At 38.1% G+C, this 27,293-nt stretch overlaps 1 protein-coding gene across 2 annotated transcripts in view; it reads left to right on the top strand.

The window, feature by feature from the left end:
- Positions 1-8,547: 8,547 nt before the first annotated feature.
- Positions 8,548-27,293, top strand: part of LRRD1 (leucine rich repeats and death domain containing 1) — a 31,969-nt gene continuing 13,223 nt past the window's right edge. The window contains exons 1-2 of one of the 2 annotated variants that reach the window (XM_065938583.1): positions 8,548-9,209; positions 24,577-26,602. In XM_065938583.1, coding sequence (XP_065794655.1) covers positions 24,656-26,602 — 1,947 coding nt within the window. In that variant the 5' untranslated portion in view covers positions 8,548-9,209; positions 24,577-24,655. The remainder of the gene's footprint in view (positions 9,210-24,576; positions 26,603-27,293) is intronic. The other variant, XM_065938584.1, reaches the window with a different exon arrangement.

The raw sequence follows: 27,293 nt of genomic DNA, 5'->3' as shown, positions 1-27,293 counted from the left end.
TCTTTATGTGTGTGTCATTTCAAAATATATAGAAAGTCAACATAATTTGAATAAAGAAAATATGTTTTCTACTTAAAGCATATATAGCACTATTACTTAAAATGTGTTCTTGTAATCTTTGAACATTTTTCAACATGTTTTTAAGATACTTAGTTAAAATAAGCTAATATATCTCAAAATATTATAGTTCTTGAAACCCCTGTGTCATAATTATCTGAGTACCTCTTAAAAACAAGGGTTTCAGGGACTCATTCTAGACAAGTTCACTGTCTTCAAAATAGCAGGGCCTGTGAATTTTTCCTGAAGTTTTAGTTTGCTTTCTGTTGATGTAATTCCATACCCAGAAATGAATTTGTATTATTAAAGTTAAGTAAATTATACAAACTTCCTGGCACACAAACACATACACACATGGACACTTAGACTAAGGGACAGTCTCTGGCATTAGTTGTTTCATTTATTAAGAACATGCGGTATTTTTACGAGTTGGCACAATGGTGTAATATTGCCTTTACGTTGTAGAAGTAGATCACCAAATATCTGGTGGTTTTCTTTAGGTGAGCACTGATGTCATATGAGTAGCTAACTTGATTAATCTACTATTTAATATTGAAATTAGGCTTTCTAAGCTTTCCAAGCTTTGAAATTAGTCTTTCCAATTCCAAGGATTGTTTTATTCAATTCAGAGGCAGTCCAGAGATTCAACAGTCATATTTAAAATTAGCCTATACATTGCAGATAATTTTTTTATATCATCATCTACTCTTCACATTGACTTCTGCATGTTGTTAATGGTGGTCTGCTGAGCTTTATTAAGATTAGGTGGTTAAGTAAATGAGAAGAGAAGCTGTGATTTGTCTTTGACTCAGTGCTAAGCATTTTTGACTGCATAGACAGTGCTCTGTTCAGTTTCATCCATTTCAGTAGCCTAGAGTTATTACCAAATACTCTGTTGACTCCCAGACCTAAAACTCTAGCCTCAGCCTTTCTTCTGAGTTCTTGATCTTAATTTCTTGCTATTCCCGCTCCACCTCAGTGGTTTGCACAAGGAACATCTGTTTCATCACAGCTGGAAGCAGTCTGCTCCCTCGCCTGCCCCATTCTCTCCTTATGCTTGTGTTGTCTGGTTAACGGCATCAAACTGCATGTGGCTGCTCCGCCTGGAAATGTGGGAGTGTTCTATAGCTTTTCTGCCTTTAATCATCTACACATTCCTCTTACCAAGTTCTGTCACATGTCCTGTGAGTCCTTTCCTATTCCCTGCCTGTGTTTGCACGGCAGCCACCATAGTTCAAGTCCTTGCCATCTGTTCCTGGGCTCATTGTAGCATCTTCTCCTGGCTTCCCAACTCAGAGTCTACATTCTGCCCATCTGTTTCTCCACACCTCTCTCATAGATCCAATTATTTCATTACCCTCTGAAAACCCTCCTCACTGCATGTAATGTTAAATTCCAGTTTCTTAGTACTGAATATGCTAACCCGCCTATCCAGGTTAATATCTATCCGTTTCTCCCACACTCATTCTGTGCTTCCAACCCATTGTTCCCAACCCTGGCTCTGCAGTAATGTCACATGGGGAGTGTGACATAGTGTGACATTTACTACTTTATGACTCAATAATTTTAGGTAGGGCTCAAGCATTTCTGTTTTAAAGTATCCCAGGTGATTTTGATATATAGCCTAGGGTTTAGAACTGCTGTTCTAACTAACTCTAGAAGATAGCTGAATGCTTTTTCTTTCATAGAGGGAGGTGAGGATACATCTCTGCTGCATCAAATAACTCCCTCCTCTACTTAATACCACGTACCCTCCTGGAGTTGTACGGTATGGCAGCTCTGGGAAAAAGGAAGAGGAAACTATTAGAGTAGCATGGCTATTAAAAGCTTAAAAATATACAGCATTAAGAAGTCAATTTCAAAATTAGTAGGGAAAAAAATGCATTATTGTCAGACCACAACATACCAGAAATAAAGGGGAAATGCAGACAGCTTTTAATGAGTGCCTAGGAGTGTATGAGCACTAAGGGTGAAAGATACTATTTTCCTTTTCATCATCCTTTCAATAAATTTGAGTGCCTTTTATATGCCAGGGAGCCAGTGGTAAGAAAAAGTCTCTGCCTTCAGAGATTGAAGTTTAATGAGAGAGGCAAAGTACTCATATAAACTGTGATATAAAAGTTAAAATTACTATTTAAGCAAAAAGAGGGAAACTTGATAATAGATCAGAAGAGGATTCCTCGTGCCAGTGCTGCTTGAGCTGGTGTCCAAGGAATAAGCAGGAGTGAATGCTGCGAAGACAGCTGAGGGGAGAGGAGATGAGGTGAGATGTTTTGACCTCAAGGATGGTCTTGGAGAATTGATGAGAAGAATTACAATTTTCTCATTTTTAGCTAAGAAGTGATTTCAAACCATTGTTTATCCAAATCGCAGCAAATGAATTTCCATTATAGAAATAAAACCAGAATAGGTAACACTGTGCATGATGACTGCATTAAGAAGAAGAAAATGTACTGAAGAACCATATCTTATAAGATATAAAATTGCCAAAATTTTTTTTCCTTTATTTTTATTAGTTGGAGGCTAATTACTTCACAACATTGCAGTGGGTTTTGTCATACATTGACATGAATCAGCCATAGAGTTACACGTATTCCCCATCCCGATCCCCCCTCCCACCTCCCTCTCCACCCGATTCCTCTGGGTCCTCCCAGTGCACCAGGCCCGAACACTTGTCTCATGCATCCCACCTGGGCTGGTGATCTGTTTCACTATAGATAATATACATGCTGTTCTCTCGAAACATCCCACCCTCACCTTCTCCCACAGAGTCCAAAAGTCTGTTCTGTACATCTGTGTCTCTTTTTCTGTTTTGCATATAGGGTTATCATTACCGTCTTTCTAAATTGCATATATATGTGTTAGTATGCTGTAATGTTCTTTATCTTTCTGGCTTACTTCACTCTTTATAATGGGCTCCAGTTTCATCCATCTCATTAGAACTGATTCAAATGAATTCTTTTTAATGGCTGAGTAATATTCCATGGTGTATATGTACCACAGCTTCCTTATCCATTCATCTGCTGATAGGCATCTAGGTTGTTTCCATGTCCTGGCTATTATAAACAGTGCTGCAATGAACATTAGGGTGCACGTGTCTCTTTCAGATTTGGTTTCCTCAGTGTGTATGCCCAGAAGTGGTATTGCTGGGTCATATGGCAGTTCTACTTCCAGTTTTTTAAGAAATCTCCACACTGTTCTCCATAGCAGCTGTACTAGTTTGCATTCCCACCAACAGGGTAACAGGTTTCCCTTTTCTCCACACCCCCTCCAGCATTTATTGCTTGTAGACTTTTGGATAGCAGCCATCCTGACTGGCGTGTAATGGTACCTCATTGTGGTTTTGATTTGCATTTCTCTGATAATGAGTGATGTTGAGTACCTTTTCATATGTTTGTTAGCCATCTGTATGTCTTCTTTGGAGAAATGTCTGTTTAGTTCTTTGGCCCATTTTTTGATTGGGTCATTTATTTTTCTGGAATTGAGCTGCAGGAGTTGCTTGTATATTTTTGAGATTAATCCTTTGTCTGTTGCTTCATTTCTTATTATTTTCTCCCAATCTGAGAGCTGTCTTTTCACCTTGCTTATAGTTTCCTTTGTTGTGCAAAAGCTTTTAAGTTTCATTAGGTCCCATTTGTTTAGTTTTGTTTTTATTTCCAATATTCTGGGAGGTGGGTCATACAGGATCCTGCTGTGATTTATGTCGGAGAGTGTTTTGCCTATGTTCTCCTTTAGGAGTTTTATAGTTTCTGGTTTTACATTTAGATCTTTAATCCATTTTGAGTTTATTTTTGTGTGTGGTGTTAGGAAGTGTTCTAGTTTCATTCTTTTACAAGTGGTTGACCAGTTTTCCCAGCACCACTTGTTAAAGAGGTTGTCTTTTTTCCATTGTATATCCTTGCCTCCTTTGTCAAAGATAAGGTGTCCATAGGTTCGTGGATTTATCTCTGGGCTTTCTATTCTGCTCCATTGATCTATATTTCTGTCTTTGTGCCAGTACCATACTGTCTTGATGACTGTGGCTTTGTAGTAGAGTCTGAAGTCAGACAGGTTGATTCTTCCAGTTCCATTCTTCTTTCTCAAGATTACTTTGGCTATTCGAGGTTTTTTGTATTTCCATACAAATTGTGAAATTATTTGTTCTAGTTCTGTGAAGAATACTGTTGGTAGCTTGATAGGGATTGCATTGAATCTATAGATTACTTTGGGTAGAATAGCCATTTTGACAATATTGATTCTTCCAATCCATGAATACGGTATGTTTCTCCATCTGTTTGTGTCCTCTTTGATTTCTTTCATCAGTGTTTTATAGTTTTCTATGTATAGGTCTTTTGTTTCTTTAGGTAGATATACTCCTAAGTATTTTATTCTTTTTGTTGCAATGGTGAATGGTATTGTTTCCTTAATTTCTCTTTCTGTTTTGTCATTGTTAGTGTATAGGAATGCAAGGGATTTCTGTGTGTTAAAAAATTGCCAAAGTTAACTCTAGAATGACTTGATGGAAATATTTAACAAGGTAAAACTACCCATAGTTCATGACCAAATTTAATAAAGGGTTGGATACATTTTATTAGATTTTAATTTGATCCTGAGGAACTCAGTGGCAAAAACTAATTAGAAGAATTTGATATATGGAAAAAAACTGATTTATTAATCATTTCCTTTCGTTATAACAGAAAAAAACACTTCCAGTGAAATTATTTCATAAGATGAAAATAGGAAAAATTTAAATTGTTTTTGCTGTACTGTGTGTATAGAAACTGAAAAATTAAGTTGGTGTGAGTACATGCAAAAAATAGTACCTCAAAAAAAATTCATCTGTGATGGTATGATTCCCCTTTAATATTGTATTCATAAAGCCAGAATGCCTCTATGATCATACTTGATATTTGAAGAGGCAGGGATAAGCAGAGTGGAAAGGATCTAAAGCAAAAGAACGGTAAGCCCTGGAAGTTCTTAGAAATAAGAGTGCTTGAGGCAAAGAAATATATTTTTGACATCTAAGGGTATAGGTGAGAAAAGCAATTCCAATACATTCGGACAGTTTCTATGACAGGAGGAAGCACTGATTGTTCAGAATCCACTGGAAGGGCACCAAAGATAAGCAGAAAATTAGGCACCTACTTCTCCATTAGAATGCAGAGTTCCAAAGAATAGCCAGGAGAGATAAGAAAGCCTTCCTCAGCGATCAATGCAAAGAAATAGAGGAAAACAACAAAATGGGAAAGACTAGACATCTCTTCAAGAAAATTAGAGATACCAAGGGAAAATTTCAGGCAAAGATGGGTTCGATAAAGGACAGAAATGGTATGGACCTAACAGAAGCAGAAGATAATAAGAAGAGGTGGCAAGAATACACAGAAGAACTGTACAAAAAAGATCTTCACGACCCAGATAATCACAATGGTGTGATCACTCACCTAGAGCCAGACATCCTGGAATGTGAAGTCAAGTGGGCCTTAGGAAGCATCACAACGAACAAAGCTAGTGGAGGTGATGGAATTCCAGTTAAGCTGTTTCAAATCCTGAAAGATGATGCTGTGAAAGTGCTCTGCACTCAATATGCCAGCAAATTTGGAAAACTCAGCAGTGGCCACAGGACTGGAAAAGGTCAGTTTTCCTTCCAATCCCTAAGAAAGGCAATCCCAAAGAATGCTCAAACTACTGCACAATTAAACTCATCTCACACGCTAGTAAAGTAATGCTCAAAATTCTCCAAGCCAGGCTTCAGCAATACGTGAACTGTGAACTTCCAGATGTTCAAGCTGGTTTTAGAAAAGGCAGAGGAACCAGAGATCAAATTGCCAATATCCACTGGATCATCGAAAAAGCAAGAGAGTTCCAGAAAAATATCTATTTCTGCTTTATTGACTACGCCAAAGCCTTCGACTGTTTGGATCACAATAAACTGTGGAAAATTCTGAAAGAGATGGGAATATCAGACCACCTGACCTGCCTCTTGAGAAGCCTGTATGTAGGCCAGGAAGCAACAGTTAGAAATGGACATGGAACAGCAGACTGGTTCCAAATAGGAAAAGGAGTACATCAAGGCTGTATATTGTCACTCTGCTTATTTAACTTATATGCAGAGTACATCATGAGAAACGCTGGGCTGGATGAAGCACAAGCTGGAATCAAGATTGCCAGGAGAAATATCAGTAACTTCAGATATGCAGATGACTCCACCCTTATGGCAGAAAGTGAAGAGGAACTAAAAAGCCTCTTGATGAAAGTGAAAGAGGAGAGTGAAAAAGTTGGTTTAAAGCTTAACTTTCAGAAAACTAAGATCATGGCATCTGGTCCCATGACCTCATGGGAAATAGATGGGGAGACAGTGGAAACAGTGTCAGACTTTATTTTTGGGGGCTCCAAAATCACTGTAGATGGTGACTGCAGCCATGAAATTAAAAGACCCTTACTCCTTGGAAGGAAAGTTATGACCAACCTAGATTGCATATTAAAAAGCAGAGACATTACTTTGCCAACAAAGGTCTGTCTGGTCAAGGCTATGGTTTTTCCAATGGTCGTGTATGGATGTGAGAGTTGGACTGTGAAGAAAGCTGAGTGCCAAAAAATTGATGCTTTTGAACTGTGGTGTTGGAGACTCTTGAGAGTCCCTTGGACTGCAAGGAGATCCAACCAGTCCATCCTAAAGGAGATCAGTCCTGGGTGTTCAATGGATGGGCTGATGCTGAAGCTGAAACTCCAATACTTTGGCCACCTCATGCGAAGAGTTGACTCATTGGAAAAGACCCTGATGCTGGGAGGGATTGGGGGCAGGAGGAGAAGGGGACAACAGAGGATGAGATGACTGGATGGCCTCACCGACTCAATGGGCAAGAGTTTGAGTAAACTCTGGGAGTTGGTGATGGACAGGGAGGCCTGGCGTGCTGCGATTCATGGGGTCGCAAAGAGTCGGACACGACTGAGCAACTGAAGTGAATTGAACTCCCCATTAGTTAAACAATACAAATAGCTAATACTTTAAAATGGTGTTTACTATAGGCCCGGCATTATTCTGAGCACTTTTAGATATGTTAATTCATTCAATCACTGAAGCAGTTACTATTATTCCCATCTAACAGATGGAGAAACAGTTAAGTGGTTTGTGAAAGAACATAGCTAATAAGCTGTGGAGCTGAGATTCATATCAAGTCAGTCTGGTTCCAAATACAAATGAATTAGAAACATACATGGTTGTAATAAAAACAGTATTTGTTTTCTATCTTTTAAAAAGCTGAAGAGTCAAACTTCCTAACAGTAATGTAAATGTTTTCATTTTAGAGGTTATGCAGTTTCATATTTCACTTGAAAGTCGCTCAGTCGTGTCTGACTCTTTGCAACCCCATGGACTATACAGTCCATGGAATTCTCCAGGCCAGAATACTGGAGTGGGTAGCCGTTCCCTTCTCCAGGGGATCTTCCTGACGCAGGACTCCACCTGCAACGTGGGAGACCTGGGTCCAATCCTTGGGTTCCATGGGTCACATGAAGAGTCAAACACGACTTAGTGACTAAACAACAACAATGCTTAAGATAGGGAAGGGAGGAGGAGGTGTTGAAAATCCTGGTGCCTAAGGAACATATAGGTAGAGATGCCCCTGGCCTGAAGCAGGAGTGGCAACTGAAACTACAGGAACAGATTTAAAGCCACCCAGGAAGAGTAGAATGAGAATCAAGCCAAAGAATGCCATTTGAGAAATGGGCAAAGGAAGAGCAATCCATAAAGCATCTTGTTAGGTACATGGTTATCAGTATGGAAAAGAAACATCTTGGCACCATCCTGCCCATAAATTTCATATAGGCAAAAATTAAGAATTAAAATAATTTTTACGGAATTCTTTTTTTTTTTTTTTACATTCTTTTTGCGGGGGTTGCTATGCTGGGTCTTCCATGTGGTAGGCGGGCTTCTCGGTGAGCTAGCTTCTCCCATTAGGGAGCATGGGCTCTAGGCGCAGCTTCAGTAGTTGTAGCCTAGAGGCTTAGTTGCTCTGTGGCACATGGGATCTTCCCGGAGCAGGGATCAAACCCACGTCTCCTGCACTGGCAGCCAGATACTCAACCACTGGACCACCAGGGAAGTCCAAGGACGACCCTTTTAAAGTTTTTTATTTTCCTTCCTCTTTTTGATCTGGTTCTTCAACTACATCCTCATATTCTACAAATGTTCCCGGTTTTCTGATAATACAGTTATATTGGTTGTATTAGACTAGGACTAAATTAGTCATGTAACTTTCCCTTGTCTTGTTGTTTAGATGATGAGGTTTGAAAGGAGGTCACACTCACCTCAGGACCTTTCTCAAAGTTCAGTCACGTCTCCGGCCCACATTCATTCCCCAGTACTTCCTGGAAACTTCAAAGGCAGCCCCGCCTTCAACTCAACTCCTCTAGGTCTAGGGGACCCCTTTAAACACGGGTGCAGCCGCCACCTCCTGGAGTTGCGCGTGCTCCGTTATCCAGAGCTCCAGTCGCTCACCTTCAGCCTGGTTCAAGGTATGGGAGCCTCGTCCGGCCTGAAGAATGGCCTAGGAGTAACCGAAACAGAAGAGGGCGGACTCCACGAAGCGGTTTGGTGACAAGCTGCGTCCTCCACGTTACTAAATGCCATTGCCCCCCTCCGCCCCCCACGATTCACCTGCCATTTACCCCGCAGGCACGAAGACCAGGTTGGGGAGCAGCGCCTCGGAGCACGACTCTCCGTGAAGTGGAACCCGAGTGGGTTAGCGGGTGGTAACCGCTGAGGGCCAAGCCCTACCCAGTGACTTTCCACTCCGGCTGCTCCTTAGACTCAGAAGCCAGGGCCGCCGCCGACCCACTCAATCAGAACCCGCCTCCCCGAGAAAGACCAGGCCTCAAGCTGAGGACCCAGACGCGCGCTCTCTGCTCCGCACGCGGCGGCCGGCGCGCGCCCCTGCGCGGGTTCTCGCGTGACCCGGGGCCAGCTCACAAACGCGCGGGCGCGGCGGAGCCCCGGCGCCGGGCCGCTGTCGCCGCGGGCCAGGCTTGCGTCCGAGCCGAGCTGCAGGCGCATTCCCCCCCCCCCCCCCCCCGGACTCTTGGCATGCGACCCGTCCCACCACTCGCCAGGGGAAGACTCCAGGTGACGCGAAGCTCTCTGACTTTACATCAGCGGCCCTCTCAGCCAAATCCAGGTTATCTCCCTCTCCGTTTCCCCTCCACAGCTGCAGCTCTGCGTGTCCTCCCTTTGTTCCATGTCCCTGGGATACCCACCTTGAGCACGTGTGCCTCCTGTCACACGTCGCTTTTTTCACAGTCTAGGAAGTAATTTGTCCAAGCTTCACTGTGTCTTTCAGCTCAGTAACAAATTACACTGGGTCACTGTTGAGCTAATTAATATTTAGGATAACAGAAGTTGGGATCTATTTTTGCCTATCAAATCGGCAATATTTATTTTAAGATGAAACTCTCAGTGCTTGTGATAATGAGGGGAGCCTATATCCTATAGCTTTTTAGAATGTTATTTAGTTGTGTGTGTGAGTCTTAAAAATATTCACATAGGAATGGTCAAATAATTGATGGCACATCCTTCAATGGGATGTTTTTCAGGCATGAAAGGTAAACTTTCAAATATTTGATGGCAAATCATGGTATGTTAACTATGACTTATATTCTGTGACAATGTAAATGTTTCATATCTGTACTGTTCACTAAGGGAGTCAGCACCTAAGGTAAGTCAGTCCAGTATGACTGAGGAGTGAAATCTTAATTAAATCTAAACTAAAATAGGAGAAGGCAATGGCACCCCACTCCAGTACTCTTGCCTGGAAAAGCCTATGGACAGGGGAGCCTGGTAGGCTACAGTCCATGGGGTGGGAAGAGTTGTACAGGACTGAGCGACTTCACTTTCACTTTTCACTTTAATGCACTGGAGAAGGAAATGGCAGCCCACTCCAGTATTCTTGCCTGGAGAATCCCAGGGACAGGAGCCTAGTGGGCTGCCGTCATGGGGTCACACAGAGTTGGACATGACTGACATGACTTAGCAGCAAACTAAAATAGCCACATGTGGTTACTAGCTACCATACTGGATGATGATGCATGGTCTCATTTTGTTTTTTCAAAAATGTATGATATTCATCATTGATTATCTCTAAGAAAGGGACATCATAGTTGCTTCTCCAGCATCTAATCTTCCTTTGGGTTGTTCTAACTCCCTGATATGCATATATACACATACACATCTCATTTCTGAGTCAGTTTCTCCTCCAATGCCAGTCCAAACTGGGTACAGTATTCATGGTCAATCTGCAGGTACCTTCACATGGAGACCAGAGCAAGCAACCCTTGTCCAATTCTGTATCTTTTAAAAACAACCCTTTTGTTACACACAGCAATGTAAATGTACATAATGCTACCAACTGTACACTTTAAAATGATTAAACTGATAAATTTTATGTATATTTTACCACAATGAAAACAAAAAACCAACCCTTTTTCAGAAAAACAGCCAGAAACCTGAGGATACAACTACCATAAACCATGATGACCCATCAACATCACGACCCCAGGTCTGCCATGCTTACTAAAGCACAAAAGCTAAAGCCACTTAAGGAAGCTATCCCCACAAAAGCCAATTGCACAATCTGGGCGGCTACAAAATACCAAGGTCAAAACTCTAAAGCTATAAAACATGAACCATCACCACCCCAGAGTCTTAATTTCTCTAGTTGCATTTATTTTTCAAAATGTTCAGCCAATGCACCAGATGTTGCAAATTGTGGCAAAGAATGACACCCTTTTTACCCCTCCCAAGTTCTTTATTATGAACTATAACCAAGTAGAAAAGAGTCAAAGTAACACAATTATTACTGGCAGAGCAGTTTAGAGATAGTGGTTTTGGTGTGCAGCTAAGTGAACTTGTAATAGCTCACCAATGAATTCGACATAATTACCTTGCCATCACACAGATGGACAACCTTAGCTCCCCCAGCAGTTATGCACTGCCCTTATTCTCTGGAAGACAACCGCGTGTGTGCGTGCTAAGTGGCTTCAGTCATGTCTGTTCGTGACCATATGGTCTATAGCTCACCCAGCTCCCAAAAGGAGCTGAGTTCATCTGTCATCCAACTCTCATCTTGTCTATAGAGGAGGTATAGCAGAGGAGACTCAAGGCCAAGGGCATTGCATGAGTAGAGTTTCTTCCACATGGAAACCTGAGGTCAGGAGAAAGCAGTTACTCTCCCACATGTCTCAAGAAGAAAAAGAAAGTTTGGACAAACCAATAATCGTTAAATCAAATGCATGAGCGATCAAGAAGCAAATTTTACAGAACCTTCAGGGAATAGATTATTCCTATAATATTCAAAATGCTTTAAGAAGCAGATAATTTGTATGCTACCCAGTTTGTTTTACGAGCATGGTATAACCTTGACAGTAAAATTGGACAAGAACAGTACAAAAAAGGGAAACTGTTAGCAAAATTACTTTTAAAAGCATAAAAATTCTGAGTAAATGTTATATTTAATTCAGAAAAAGTAATCTATCATGATCAAGTTTGATTTATCCAAGAAATGCCACATGTTCAATAAAAAAAATCTATTAATGTAATATACCACATTAGCAGATTGAAGTAATAAGATGGATAGCAGCTGTCATTTCTCCACATGGTGCTGAAGGGCTTAACAAATGTATTAAGACCATAGTAATAAACAAGAGTCAGAGAACTGGATAAGAAGAAACAAAAATTGCCAATATTTATGATATTGCCCCTCTAGAATATCCAGGAGAATGTGTAAAGTTATTAGAATAAGAGAGCCCAATCAAATTGCTGGGTACAAAATCAACATACAAAGATTAGTAGTGTTCCTATATACAAATATTTTAAAAACTGAAAGAAGAAACATAGGAGACAGATATCATTCCCAGTATAAATAGAGCTATATCACATTATTAACTAGGAAGACTTAATGACAACAACACATCACTTCTTCCCCAAATTAATTTACAAATTTAATTCAATACTTATTGAAGTACAAGCAAGAGATTTTTTGGAACTTGATATGCTTATCTTGAAATTGATCTGGCAATGTAAACAGCTTGTGGGATCTTAGTTCCCCAACCAGGAATTGAACATAGGCTTTTGGCAGTAAAAGTGAGGTCCTAACCACTGGACTGCCAGGGAATTCCTTGCACTTTACTCATCTGGGTGAGCCATTCAGAGTTGGGTCAGCTGAACAGTTCCTCTGATAGCCCTGGCAAGGGCTATCTGTGGTCAGGTGAGTTACTCTGCTTTGGAGTGTTGGCTGGTTAAAAGTTGGAGTGACAAGTCACATGTCTCTCGTCATCCAATAGGCGAGCCCAAACTTCTTCACATAGGTAGGGGGTCTCAAGAACTGTTGAGAAGCCAGTTCATAAGTTCCAATATCTGTCAAAACTCTGCGGTGTCATGTTTGCTAATGCTCCAGTATCCAAAAATAAATCACATGGCCAACCTGAGACTCAAGAGGTAGAATCTGTTTCATACAGAGTTAGGAAACATTTATGACCCTTTTGAAATTTCTGATTCTGCTTTCTGCCCCGGGCGCTGAACTATATGGACATCTTCAAGTGTTTCTCATGCTCTTTGGCTTCCCCTGGGCTCAGCCAATGGGAACATCAGGGAAGATAAGAGGAGAGTGAGACTGAGGATTTATTCCCTTGGGTCTCTTGCTTCAGACTGACTGGTCCCTCCAGCCAAAGGCCCAGTTCCAATCAGGTGGTTTTTCTTCTACAATGTGACAAAACACATTGTAGAAATAGAAAATTATAGACCCAATTACTTGGGCTCAGCCATAATTGAAATTGTAGTTAAAGCCTTAAGCCATACATTTTGAGAAACTTTAAGTAGAAATCATTTGGACAAGGACTATTTTAATAACCTTTAATACTCAGGTGTTAGAGTTAGGTGTTAAAGTTAAGTGAGCAGATAGGTGACTCAGATGGTAAAGAATCTGCCTGCAATGCAGGAGACCTGGGTTTAATCCCAGGGTCAGGAAGATCCCCGGGAGAAGGGAACGGTTACCCACTCCAGTATTCTTGCCTGGGGAATTCCATGGGCAAAGGAACATGGTGGGTTATGGTCCATGGGGCCACACAGAGTCAATTATTTGGGCTTCCCTGGTAGCAAAGATGCTAAAGAATCTGCCTGCAATGCAGGAGACCCCAGTTTGATTCCTGTGTCGGGAAGATACCCTGGAGAAGGGAACAACTACCCACTCCAGTATTCTTGCCTGGAGCCTGGCAGGCTATAGTTCATGGGGTTGCAAAGAGCTGGACACAACTGAGTGACTCATTCACTTCATTAACACTCAGTTAAAGCAAAAGCCAAAAGTGTACTGATTAAACCCCAGTCCAGTCTGGCGTGGTTATGGTTCTATTGAAGTTAGATCTACACATGGAAATAATATATTTTAATATGTCTCCTATTATGGACACGTGTTATTGCCAATCTATTACTATCACAAACAATGCTTTTTCTGTCCACTTAAGAATTCATTCTCCTTTAACCAAAATAATATATTATGATAAACAGTAAGGATTCACTGCATAGCACAGGGAACTATATTCAATATCTTGTGATAAATTATAATGGAAAAGAATTTTTAAAAAGAATATATACATATGTATAACCAAATCACCTTGTTGTAGACTTAAAACTAGAACAATAGTGTAAATCAACTATACTTCAATATAAAATAGTAAAAAGAATTCATTCTCTGTTCTCATGTATGAAGACATCCTCTTAATATCATCTACTTGGAAAGTCTTACTGTTTTACTTTTCACGTTTAAATCCATAGTCCACCTAAGATTGACTTTTGTGGATGGCAAGATAGGGGTCAAAATCTTTTTCTTTCTGTATGGATTCCCAGTTAACCCAGAATCAAAAGCTATTCTTTCCCCATTATTCTTAATGCCATCTTTGTCATAGATGAAGGTGCATTTATGTATGGGTCTCATCCTCTTAATGTCAACCTTTCTGTGATCTTATACTTTAGAATTATCTTACATAAAGAACAATTAAGTTTTGTTTCTTTTCTTTTTTTTTTTTTTTTTTACAAATTGGTTCCTTTTTCTATTCACATCTATTTGATTATCAATATGTTTAAACTGGATACTCAATTCTACACTGATGGTGATTTTCACCAAAGTTGCTAGGAATTCTTTTCTCGTTTTGTTTCTCCTTTTCATTAAGTGTTCCCTCCCATCGAATTGCTTTCGTGATATTTTGATTGTTTATAATGTTCTATAGTTTCAGGATAAAGCTGTTTAATTATTCTGTTTTGGGTATTGTTGTACACCATGGATCTGTGGGTTCATATTTTTCATCGGTTCTGGAACATTCTTAGCCATTATTTTTAATTTGTGCTGGGTCTTTGTTGCTGCGCAGGCTTTTTCTCTAGTTGCTGCAGGTGGGGGCTACTCTCCAGTTGTGGTGTGGGGGCTTCTCATTGCCGTGGCTCTCGTGTTGCAGGGCATGAGCTCTAGGTGCACGGGCTTCAGTAGTTGCGGCACGTGGCTCAATGGCTGTGGCTTCCGAGCTCTGGAGCACAGGCTCAGTAGTTGTGGTCCACGGGCTTGGCTGCTCTGCAATATGTGGAATTTTCCCAGACCAGGGATCGAACCTACATTGGCAGGCAAATTCTTTACCACTGAGCCACCAGGGAAGCCCTCATTATTTTTAAAATATTGCTTTTGCTTCATTGTCTTCACTTTTTCCTTTTGAAACTCTAATTAGATATATGTTAGTCCATTACATCTTCCATGTGCTGACTTATAATTTCCATCTCCTTATCTGTCTTTACTATATTCTGGATATATCTTTCATATTTTCTAGTTAAATAGTTGTCCAGTTGTTCTAGCATCATTATTGAAAAGACCAGTTTTTCCCCAAAACTACAAAGTCCCATCTTTTTCATAAATCAAGTATCTGTATGTCATAATCAAATGTCTGTTTCTGGGACTTGTATATTTTCTACTGGTCTATTTGTATATTCTTGTGCCAATTCCATATCCCCTTAATTGCTGTGGCTTCATAATGAGTCTTGATATCCAACAAGCAAGTCCTCCCACCTGATTTTCCTCCTTTAAGAGTGTCATAACTATTCTTGGCCCTTTGTCCAAGCAGTTTTAAAAATCAGCTTGTCAAGTTCCACAGAAATAAGGTTAGGGTTTTGATAACAATCTTACTCAGTGTGTAGACCTGGGGCAGACAGATCCTGGGAGAAGACTGCCACAGAGGCAGTCAGAGCCCAGGCGACTGCAGCGCCACCTCAGTTCTTGCAGCTCTGATGCCCCGACCCCAGCACCAGGCTCCTGCACACCATAGCCGTGCGCTAGATGTGGGACAAACACAACAGAGAAAGGGATGCGACCTTGGGTTTCTTCTGTGTGGAACTGCAGATGCCTACGCAGGCAGTGCATAGGTTTGCTGTGACCACATGTGCGTCCCTTGCTTTAGCAATCATCTCCTTTGGAGCAAGGCACACAAGCAAGGGCAATGGAGTCTGATCAAACCGGGCCCTCAGAGCTTCTACTCCAACAACCGGGGAGCAGATCGCACCCCTAGTAGGGCAGTGATGGTCACAGAGAAAGCCCCACTTCACATCCAGCATGATCTCTCAACACAACATCCATCACACTCCCTAGCAAGGGATAGCAGTCGTCACACTCTGAAGAAAGACATGGTTGTTATCTATACCAAAACCAACCTTTACACCAAAAATATTGAAAACACACAGTATTCACAGGGATGATCTTACATAAAAACACCCCTTTAAGACCACAGTAGATAACTATTTCTCCTAAATTCTGAGAGACTTAGAATTAAGTAAAATGAAAAAGCAGAGAAACTATTAATCAAAAGGACAAGAGAAATCCCCTGAAAAAAATAATGCAACAGACCTCAGTAGTCTATCAGACCCTGAGTTCAAAAAGCAGGCAATAAAAATGCTAAAGAAATTAAGAAAGATTATTGATAAAAATGTAGCTAACTGTAACAATGAACTAAAAACTATAAAGATGAGTCAATCAAACAATTCAATTGCTGAAATAAAAACCAATCTAGAAGCAATGAATAGCACTATATGACAAAGAAGAACAAATAAGTGATCTGCAAAATAGAATAATGGAAAATATGCTGTTGATACCAATATATGGGATCTATGTGATAATATAAAGTGTGCTCACTTACACTTAATAGGACTTCCTGAAGGAAAAGACATAAAAGTGGGGATCAAAAACGTATTGGGAGAAATTATGGCTGAAAACTTTCCAAACATAAAGAAGGAAATAGATATTCGAGTACAGGAAACACAGAGATTCTAAAACGATATGAACCCAAACAGATCTGCAGCGAGACACATCATAATTAAAATGGTAAAAGTTAAAGAGGGGATTCTGAAGGCAGCAAGAGAAAAATAAAGATTAAGTTATAAGGGAACTTTCACAAGACTATCAACTAATTTCTCTGCAGAAACTTTGCAGGCCAGAAGGGAGTGGCATGATGTATTCAAAGTCATGAGAGGGAAATACTATAAACTAAACTATTCTGTCCAGCAAGATTATCATTTAAAATAGAAGGTGAAATAAAGAAAATTTCACAGGTAAGCTAAAACTAAAGGAATACTAAACCTACCCTAAAAGAAATACTGAAGGGTCTTCTCTAAATAGAAAAAAAGCAAGAATCTATAGGAAGTGAAAAATCATGATAAGAAAGGCAAATGAATAAAAGACTTGAGGATATTTAAATAAACCAGTACATAGTTTAAAAAACAAACAAAAAATTTTTGTAAAAGTGATTATAACTAATTACAATAAACAGCAAAAGGATAACCATGAAGATATGAAACAAGACGTCAAAACTGCAGAGTGTGGGGAGAGAAGTATAAAAATTAGATTTTTAGAATGTGTTGGAACTTGTATAACTGTCAGTTTAAAGCAAGTGGGTATAATCATGGGTCAACATACTTGAAAACTAGGTTAACCACAAATCAAACACATATAACAGATTCACAAAAACCATAAAAGAAGGAACTTAAGCATACTACAAAAGAAAATCATCAAACCACGAAAATAAAAACAAAAAGAAGAAGAAATGAGCAAACTACAAAAACAAATTTAAAATGGCAATAAGTACATACCGACCAGTAGTTACTTTAAGTGACAATGGAGTAAGTGCTCCAATCAAATGACATACAGTAGCAGATTGGATTAAAGAAATAAGAATCTACAATATGCCACCGACAAGACACTCACTTCAGAGTGAAAGAAACACACAGAATAAAAGTGAGGGAATGGAAAATATGTTTAGTGCAAAGCAAATGGAAATTATAAAAAAGCAGAGGTAGCAATACTCAAACAAAATAGAGTTTAAAACAAAAGTCATAAAGAAAGATAAATAAGGATATTATATACTGATAAATGAATCAATACAACAAGAGGATATTACACTCATTGACATATATGCACTCAATATAGGAGCACATAAATATGTAAAACAAATACTAACAGACACAAAGGGAGAAAACAATAGCATTGCACCAACATTAATGGACAGATCATCTGGATAAAAACGTCAAAAAGGCAACAGAGGTCCTAAATGATACAACAGACCAGTCGGACTTAATTGATATCTATAGGACACTATATACCTAAAAAAGTGGAATACACATTCTTTTCAAATGCACATGAAACATTCTCTAGAATGGACCACATACTAGGTCACAAAACTACTCTCAACACATTTAAGAAGATAGAAATTATTTCAAGCATCTTTTCTGACTACAATGGTATGATACTAGAAATCAACCACAAAAAAAATAGTCTCAACACATTTAAGAGGATAGAAATTATTTTAAACATCTTTTCTGACTACAGTGGTATGATACTAGAAATCAACCACAGAAAGAAAAATGGGAAAAGAATGAATGCATGAAAACTAAACAACATTTTACTAAAAAACCAATGGGTCAACAATGAAATCAAAGAAGAAATCAGAAAATACCTTGAGGAAAAAAAAATGAAACTACAACCTTACAAAATCTCTGAGATGCAGCAAAAGCAGTTGTAAGAGAGGAGTTCATAGTGATGCAAGTCTACCTCAAGAAATAAGAAAAATCTCAAATAAACCATATCACAATCACCTAAAAGAATTATACAAAGAACAAACAAAACCCAAATGCAGAAGGAGGAAGGATATAATAAAGATCATAGGTGAAATAATTAAAATAGAGATTGAAAAAACAATAGAGAAAATCAATAATACCAAGAGCTGTGTGTCTGTGTGTGTGTGTTTAAAAATAAACAAAATTTACAAACTTCTAGTCAGGCTTCAGTTCAGTTCAGTTCAGTCGAGTCCGACTCTTTGGGACCCCATGAACCACAGCACGCCAGGCCTCCCTGTCCATCACCAACTCCCAGAGTCCACCCAAACCCATGTCCATCGAATCAGTGATGCCATCCAGCCATCTCATCCTCTGTTGTCCCCTTCTCCTCCTGCCCTTAATCTTTCCCAGAATCGGGGTCTTTTCAAATGTCAGCATCAGGTGGCCAAAGTACTGGAGTTTCAGCTTCAGCATCAGTCCTTCCATGAACACCCAGGACTGATCCCCTTTAGGAAGGACTGGTTGGATCTCCTTGCAGTCCAAGGGACTCTCAAGAGTCTTTTTCAACACCACAGTTCAAAAGCATCAATTCTTCGATGCTCAGCTTTCTTTATAGTCCAACTCTCACATCCATACATGACCACTGGAAAAACCATAGTCTTGACTAGTGGACCTTTGTTGGCAAAGTAATGTCTCTGCTTTTTAATACGCTGTCTAGGTTGGCCATAACTTTTCTTCCAAGGAGCAAGCATCTTTTAATTTCATGGCTGCAGTCACCATCTGCAATGATTTTGGAGCCCCAAAAAATAAAGTCAGTTACTGTTTCCATTGTTTCCCCATCTATTTGCCCATGAAGTGATGGGACCAGATGCCATGATCTTAGTTTTCTGAATGTTGAGCTTTAAACCAACTTTTTCACTCTCCTCTTTCACTTTCATCAAGAGGCTCTTTAGTTCCTCTTCACTTTCTACCATAAAGATGGTGTCATCTGCATATCTGAGGTTATTGATATTTCTCCCGGCAATCTTGATTCCAGCTTGTGCTTCCTCCAGCCCAACATTTCTCATGATGTACTCTGCATATCAGTTAAATAAGCAGGGTGACAATATACAGCCTTGATGTACTCCTTTTCCTATTTGGAACCAGTCTGCTGTTCCATGTCCACTTCTAACTGTTGCTTCCTGGCCTACATATAGGTTTCTCAAGAGGCAGGTCAGGTGGTCTGGTATTCCCATCTCTTTCAGAATTTTCCACAGTTTATTGTGATCCACACAGTCGAAGGCTTTGGCGTAGTTAATAAAGCAGAAATAGATGTATTTCTGGAACTCTCTTGCTTTTTCGATGATCCAGCAGATGTTGGCAATTTGATCTCTTGTTCCTCTGCCTTTTCTAAAACCAGCTTGAACATCTGGAAGTTCTCGGTTCACGTATTGCTGAAGCCTGGCTTGGAGAATTTTGAGCATTACTTTACTAGTGTGTGAGATGAGTGCAATTGTACGGTAGTTTGAGCATTCTTTGGGATTGCCTTTCTTAGGGATTGGAAGGAAAACTGACCTTTTCCAGTCCTGTGGCCACTGCTGAGTTTTCCAAATTTGCTGGCGTATTGAGTGCAGCGCTTTCACAGCATCACCTTTCAGGATTTGAAATAGCTCAGCTGGAATTCCATCACCTCCACTAGCTTTGTTCGTAGTGATGCTTCCTAAGTCCCACTTGACTTCACATTCCAGGATGTCTGGTTCTAGGTGAGTGTGAGTGATCACACCATCATGGTTACCTGGGTCGTGAAGATCTTTTTTGTACAGTTCTTCTGTGTATTCTTGCCACCTCTTAATATCTTCTGCTTCTGTTAGGTCCAGACCATTTCTGTCCTCTATTGAGCCCATCTTTGCCTGAAATTTTCCCTTGGTATCTCTAATTTTCTTGAAGAGATCTCTAGTCTTTCCCATTCTATTGTTTTCCTCTATTTCTTTGTACTGATCACTGAGGAAGCCTTTCTTATATCTCCTTGCTATTCTTTGAAACTCTGCACTCAAATGGATATATATTTCGTTTTCTCCTTTGCTTTTCGCGTCCCTTCTTTTCACAGCTATTTGTCAGGCCTCCTCAGACAGCCATTTTGCTTTTATGCATTTCTTTTTAGAGGATGGTCTTGATCCCTGTCTCCTGTATAATGTCACAAACCTCCATCCATAGTTCATCAGGCACTCTGTCTATTAGATCTAGTCCCATAAATCTACTTCCCACTTCCACTGTATAATCGTAAGGGATTTGATTTAGGTCATACTTGAATGGTCTAGTGGTTTCCCCTATTTTTTTAAGTTAAGTCTGAATTTGGCAATAAGGAGTTCATGATCTGAGCCACAGTCAGCTCCCGGTCTTGTTTTTGCTGATTGTATAGAACTTTCCATCTTTGGTTGCAAAGAATATAATCAATCTGATTTTGGTGTTGACCATCTGGTGATGTCCATGTGTAGAGTCGTCTCTTGTGTTGTTGGAAGAGGGTGTTTGCCATGGCCAGAGCATTCTCTTGGCAGAACTCTATTAACCTTTGTACTGCTTCATTCTGTACTCCAAGGCCAAATCTGCCTGTTACTCCAGGTGTTTCTTGACTTCCTACTTTTGCATTCAAGTCCCCTATAAAGAAAAGGACATCTTTGTTGGGTGTTAGTTGTAAAAGTTCTTGTAGGTCTTCATAGAACCATTCAACTTCAGCTTCTTCAGCATTACTGGTCGGGGCATAGATTTGGATTACTGTGATATTGAATGGTTTACCAAGAAGAAAAGAGAGGGAACCCAAATTCAACAAAATAAGAAATTAAGAGAAATAACAACTGATACCACAGAAATAAAAAAATAATAATATTAAGAATAATTATATGCTAGGAAACCTGGAAGAAATGGACCCATTTCTAGAAACACATAACTTGCCAAAACTGGGTCAAAAAGAAACAGATAATTTGAACAGACCAATCACTAGAAGTAAAACATAATCCATAATAAAATTCTGTGCAAACAAGTCTAGGACTGAACAGCTTAAGAATTCTACCAAACATACAAAGATCTTACACTGATCCTTCACAAATTATTCCAAAAAACTGAAAAGGAGGGAAATTCATTCCATGAAATCACTTACCCTTATACCTAAACCAGACAAAGACACAAGAAAAAAGAAAATTACAGGTCCATATATTTGATGACTATAGATGCAAAAATTATCAACAAATATTAGGAAACTGAATCCAATAATACATAAAGGATCATACACCATAATCAAGTTAGATTCATTCCAGGGTTACAAGGATAGTTCAACATATGTAAATCAATCAGTTGATACACTACATCAAGAGAAGAAAAGACAAAAACCACATGATCATCTCAATGGATGAAGAAAAAGCATTTGACAAAATTCAATATCCATTCATGATAAAAACTCTTACCAAAGTGGGTAGAGAGGAACATATCTCAAATAATAAAAGCCATTTGTGAAAAACTCACAGTCAACATAATATTCAATGGTGAAAAGCTGAAAGCCTTTCTACTAAATTCAGAAACTAGACAGGATACCCACTCTCACCACTTCTATTCATTATAGTATTAGACGTCCCAGCCACAGCAATCAGGCATGAAAAAGAAATCAAAGGCATACAAATTGGAAATGAAGAGGTAAAACTATCACTATTTCCAGGTGTCATGATAATCTATATAGAGAACCCTAAAATCTCCATACAAAAATTATTAGAACTAATCCATGAATTCAGCAAGGTAGCAGAATATAAGATTGATATATATAAATCTGTTGCATTTCTTTACACTAACAATGAAATGTCAGAAAGTTTTTAAAAAATCCTGTTGAAAAGTAACTTAAGAAATACCTAGGAATAAACTTAACCAAGAATGGAAAAGATTTATACAATGAAAACTACAAACCATTGATAAGGAAATTGAAGGTGAGTCAAAGAAATCAAGAGATACCCGATGCTCTTGGATTGGAAGAATTAATACTGTTAAAATGGCCATACAATGCAATCTACAGATTTAATGCAATCCCTATCAATATATGCATGACATTTTCTACAAACTATAATAAATAATCCTAAATTTTATATGGAGCCACAAAAGACCTAGAATTGCCAAAGCAATCCTGAGGAAAATGAACAAAGTTGGAGGCATAACCCTTCAAGACTTCAGACTAAAAAAAAAAAAAAAAAAAACAGACTTCAGACTATACTACAAATATGCAGTAATCAAAACATCACAGTACTGACACAAAAACAGACATATGGGTAAATGGAACAGAATAAAGAGCCCAGGAGCAAACACACATCTATAGTTCATTAATTTACTACAAAGAAGATAAGCATATACAAAGGAGAAAAGACTCTTAACAAGTGGTGTTGGGAAAATTGGACAACTACAAGTAAATCAATGAAATTAGGACACTGTCTCACACCACATACAAAAATAAAGTCACAATGGCTTAAGGAATTAAATATAAGACATGATTCCATTAAACTCCTAGAACAAAATATGGTCAAGACATCCTGATATAAATCATAGTAATATTTTCTTAGATCAGTCTCCCAAGGCAAAAGAAATGAAAGCAAAAATAAACAAACAGGACCTAATCAAACTTAGAGCTTTTGCAAAGCACGGGAAACCACCAACAAAATGAAAAGGCAACATACGGAATGGGAGAAAATATTTTTGAATAATACAACAAAGGATTAATATCCAAAATATACAAACAGCTCATATAACTCAACATTGTAGAAAACAACCAAACCAAAAAAAGTCTAAATAGACATTTATTCAGAGAAGACATATAGATGCATAAAAAATGCTCAACATCTCTAATTATTAAAGAAATGCAAGTCAAAACCACAATGAGGTAGCACTTCACATGAGTCACAATGGCCGTTGTCTACAAATAATAAATGCTGGAGGTGATGTGGAGAAAAGGAAACCCTCTACACGGTTGGTGGGAAGGTAAATTGGTGTAACCACTATGGAAAACAGTATGGAGGTTTCTTTAAAACATAGCTACCACATAATCCAGCAATTCCACTCCTGGGTATATATCTGGAAAAGATGAAAACTCTAATTAAAAAGATACACACACTAATGTTCATGGAAGCACTATTTACAATAACCAAGGCATGGAACTCATCAACAGATGGCTCCCTTAAGAAGATGTGGTGTGTGTGTGTGATGGAATAATACTTAGCCATAAAAAAGAATGAAATATCACCATTTGCAGAAATACGATGGACCAAGAGAATATTATTCTTAGAGAAGCAAGTCAGATAAAGACAAGTATTATATGGTATCACTTACATGTGGACTCTAAAAAAAAATACAAATGAATATATATGCAAAACAGAAATAGACTCATAGGCATCAAAAAAAAAAAAAACTTATGGTTACCAAAGGGGAAAGGTGGTAGAGGGAGATAAATTAGAGGAATATGGGACTAACAGATACAAAGTACTATACATAAAATAGGTAAGCAACATGGATTTACTGCATCACACAGGGAACTATATTCAATATCTTGTAATAACCTACAATGGAAGATAATCTGCAAAAATATTACTGAGTCACTTTGCTATACACCTGAACCTAACACAAGACTATGCATCAACCATATTTCAATTAATAATAATAATAATTTGTTAATATAGGGAGTTGTGTAGACAGGTATTGGAGTACTGAAAAGGTAAAAGTGAGGCTGCAGCAACAGAGACAATAAATACAAGAAGCAGCTTCCACCCCTAGGGATGCAGGTTGGGCTGTTAAAACCCATAAACTTGAAAGAGGGACCTACAGAGGTCGGATTCAAACCTCTTGAGGAGGTTGCTCCCTAGCTGTGCAGGTCCTCAAGAGTTACACGAAAGACTTAAAGTCAGGCATTAGTCCTTGAAAAGGTTGTTTTACCTCTAGTTTACTTTTATTGAGACTTGCCCCTTTCCTTAAGACATTTTACTTTCACCTATTGGAGAATTGTCATACACACTGAATTTGTTGGAACAAGATACTTCAATACCATATGTAAATCTACCATATGTAAACATACCCACAATGAGAATGATACTCTCTCTACATGGGGCATGAGGGAGTCACTGGCTACACCCTGTCTTCCAAAAAGTTGAGTTCTTTCATTCCCTTATGTGTCCTTTCTCATTTTCTTTGATATTTTTATTCCTTTCTATAATCTTAATGTGATTTTAAGAGTATCATGTGATAAATGCATCCAATCAATAAATGTCTTTAGCCAGTAATTATATATGTTAATTAGTTATAAATGTTTTTTAATGATTATGAAATTATTCATTACAGAATAAAAATTATTGTATTAAAATTCTTTTGTAACTTTAACATCTGTATTATATCTCTTAACATTAACATTTGTTTTGTAGGTTCAAAGGAAAAAATTAAACATGAAAATTATAACTGAGTTACAATCTTGTATTGGTATAAAATATACCCACAAATAAGATGTCTGAAAAGAAGCATACTTCAGAAGAGCTAGAGGATATCATTAGTCGATTTAGAAAAGAATCTAGATCATGGTCAGTGGAGGAATCTGGACTTACTAAAGAAGCATCAAACTTGTTAAAGGAAGATTCTGATGAGACATCTTCCAACCAAATTTATGAAACGCTTCCTAGAAAGAACACATTAGCTATACATGATGATACATCAACATCCTCCTTTGGAAGTAAGTCTAAGAAATATGAAGAACAAAGGAAAACTCTCCAATTTTCTGAAACGATTACTACATATGACAGCCTGCAGTCAAAAACTGGAGTTTCACAAAGTTCATCATTATCAGAAACTGAGATGAGGACTGAATATCAGGCTTTTGTTGACTCCCTGCCTCATGAAACATTAGGAAAAATTAGTCCACAACTCTCTGAAGAAAATCAGGAAGGATCTGGCTTACCATCAGATAACTTTACAATTAACCTCAAAGCCAAGGGTTTACAAGAATTCCCTAAGGACATTTTAAAAGTCAAATATGTAAAATATCTGTATTTAGATGAGAATGAAATCAAAAGTTTTAAAGGGGCAGACTCAAGGGATATGCTAGGACTTGAAATTCTATCCATACAAAAAAATGGGCTATCAACACTTCCATCTGAAATTCAATTACTTCATAATTTAAAACTATTAAATGTCAGTCACAACCAAATATCACATATACCTAAAGAAATATCACAGCTTGGGAATATCAGGAAACTGTTTTTAAATAACAATTGCATTGAGGATTTTCCTTCTGGCTTGGAAAGTCTTAAAAACTTGGAAATTTTAAATTTGGCTAAAAATAAGTTAAGACATATACCAGATGCCCTGTCTAGTTTGAAAAACTTGAGGGCTCTTAATCTGGAATATAATCAGTTAACAATATTTCCTAAAGCTTTGTGCTTCCTTCCCAAGTTAATTTCACTAAATCTTACTGGAAACCTGATAAACAGTTTGCCAAAAGAAATTAAGGAGCTTAAAAATTTAGAAAAACTTTTACTGGATCACAATAAACTTACCTTTTTGGCTGTGGAAATTTTTTTATTGCTCAAAATGAAAGAACTCCAACTGACAGACAATAAATTGGAAGTTATTTCAAACAAAATTGAGAATTTTAAGGAACTTAGGATTCTAATACTTGATAAAAATTTATTGAAAGACATGCCAGAGAACATTTCCCACTGTGCAGTGTTGGAATGCCTTAGTCTTAGTGATAATAAATTAACAGAACTTCCTAAGAACATCCATAAGCTTAAAAACTTAAGAAAACTCCATATAAACAGAAATTATCTAGTGAAAATACCTGAATATATTTCACATCTTAATAATCTGTTCAGCCTAGAATTTTCAGGAAATTTTATCACAGATTTTCCCATTGAAATAAAAAACTGCAAAAACATAGCTAAAGTTGAATTGAGTTATAATAAAATAATGTATTTCCCACTAGGTTTGTGTGCTTTAGGTTCTCTTTATTATTTGAGTTTCAATGGAAATTATATTTCAGAAATACCTGTAGACATATCTTTCAATAAACAACTGCTTCATTTAGAATTTAATGAAAACAAACTCCTCATATTTTCTGAGCACTTATGTTCTCTTATTAATCTTGAATACCTAGATCTTGGTAAAAACAAAATAAGGAAAATTCCGCCATCTATTTCCAACATGGTATCACTCCATGTCCTTATTTTATGCTGTAATAAGCTGGAAACTTTCCCCATAGAAGTGTGTACTTTAGACAATTTGCGAGTACTTGATCTTTCAGAAAACCAAATACAGACTATACCTTCAGAGATCTGTAACTTAAGAGGAATCCAGAAATTAAACCTTTCAAACAATCAGTTTATATATTTTCCTACTGAACTTTGCCATCTTCAGTCACTGGAAGAGTTGAACATAAGCCAGATAAATGGGAGAAAGGTAAGAGACAGACGGCTTGGGCTTTGTGGGGAAGGGAGGGCTGAGGGGATCCAAATCTCAGCTGCAGTGTGTGTGTGTTTAATTTAGCTGAAATATTTTATTTTTTAACCTCAAACATGGCTTACAAATAAACTTTTCAACACAAGAGTTTAACAGGAAAACATTTCACTAAAATGAAATGCCAAGTAATTAAAGGTGACAAATTTATAGATTTATTTTCACTTAACTTACAGATGTAACATAAACACATTATTGAAGATTTGGAAAATTGACAAAAAAGAAGTAAAAATAAATTCCACAAGCATACCATCACAATACAACTAACGGACATATGTTGATACAACTTACTTTTACTCTTGCTTTTTCTTATTAATATGATTTCATAAGCAATTGTAGAAATATTGTATACTCAATTTTAAAGTCTTCTATTTTCACTTAACATATAAGAATTTACTCATAACATAATCTTCCCAATAATTTTTATAACCAATGCATGATATGTGTAACTAATCCTCTCTTGTTAAGCATTCTGTGATGTTTCCATTTTTCATCATCATAAATAATGCTATGATGAAGTTCTTCATAAATGTACCCTTTTCATATTTTACTATTTCCCTATGGAATTTCCCCTAAAGAACTGCTAGATCAATGGGTATAAATGTTCTTACAGCATTTCAGTTTACTCAACACT

The sequence above is a fragment of the Muntiacus reevesi genome, chromosome 6, assembly GCF_963930625.1.
Source record: "Muntiacus reevesi chromosome 6, mMunRee1.1, whole genome shotgun sequence".
Lineage (NCBI taxonomy): Eukaryota > Metazoa > Chordata > Mammalia > Artiodactyla > Cervidae > Muntiacus > Muntiacus reevesi.
Note: the sequence above shows the minus strand (reverse complement) of the source record. Positions and strands in the feature narration are given on the sequence as shown.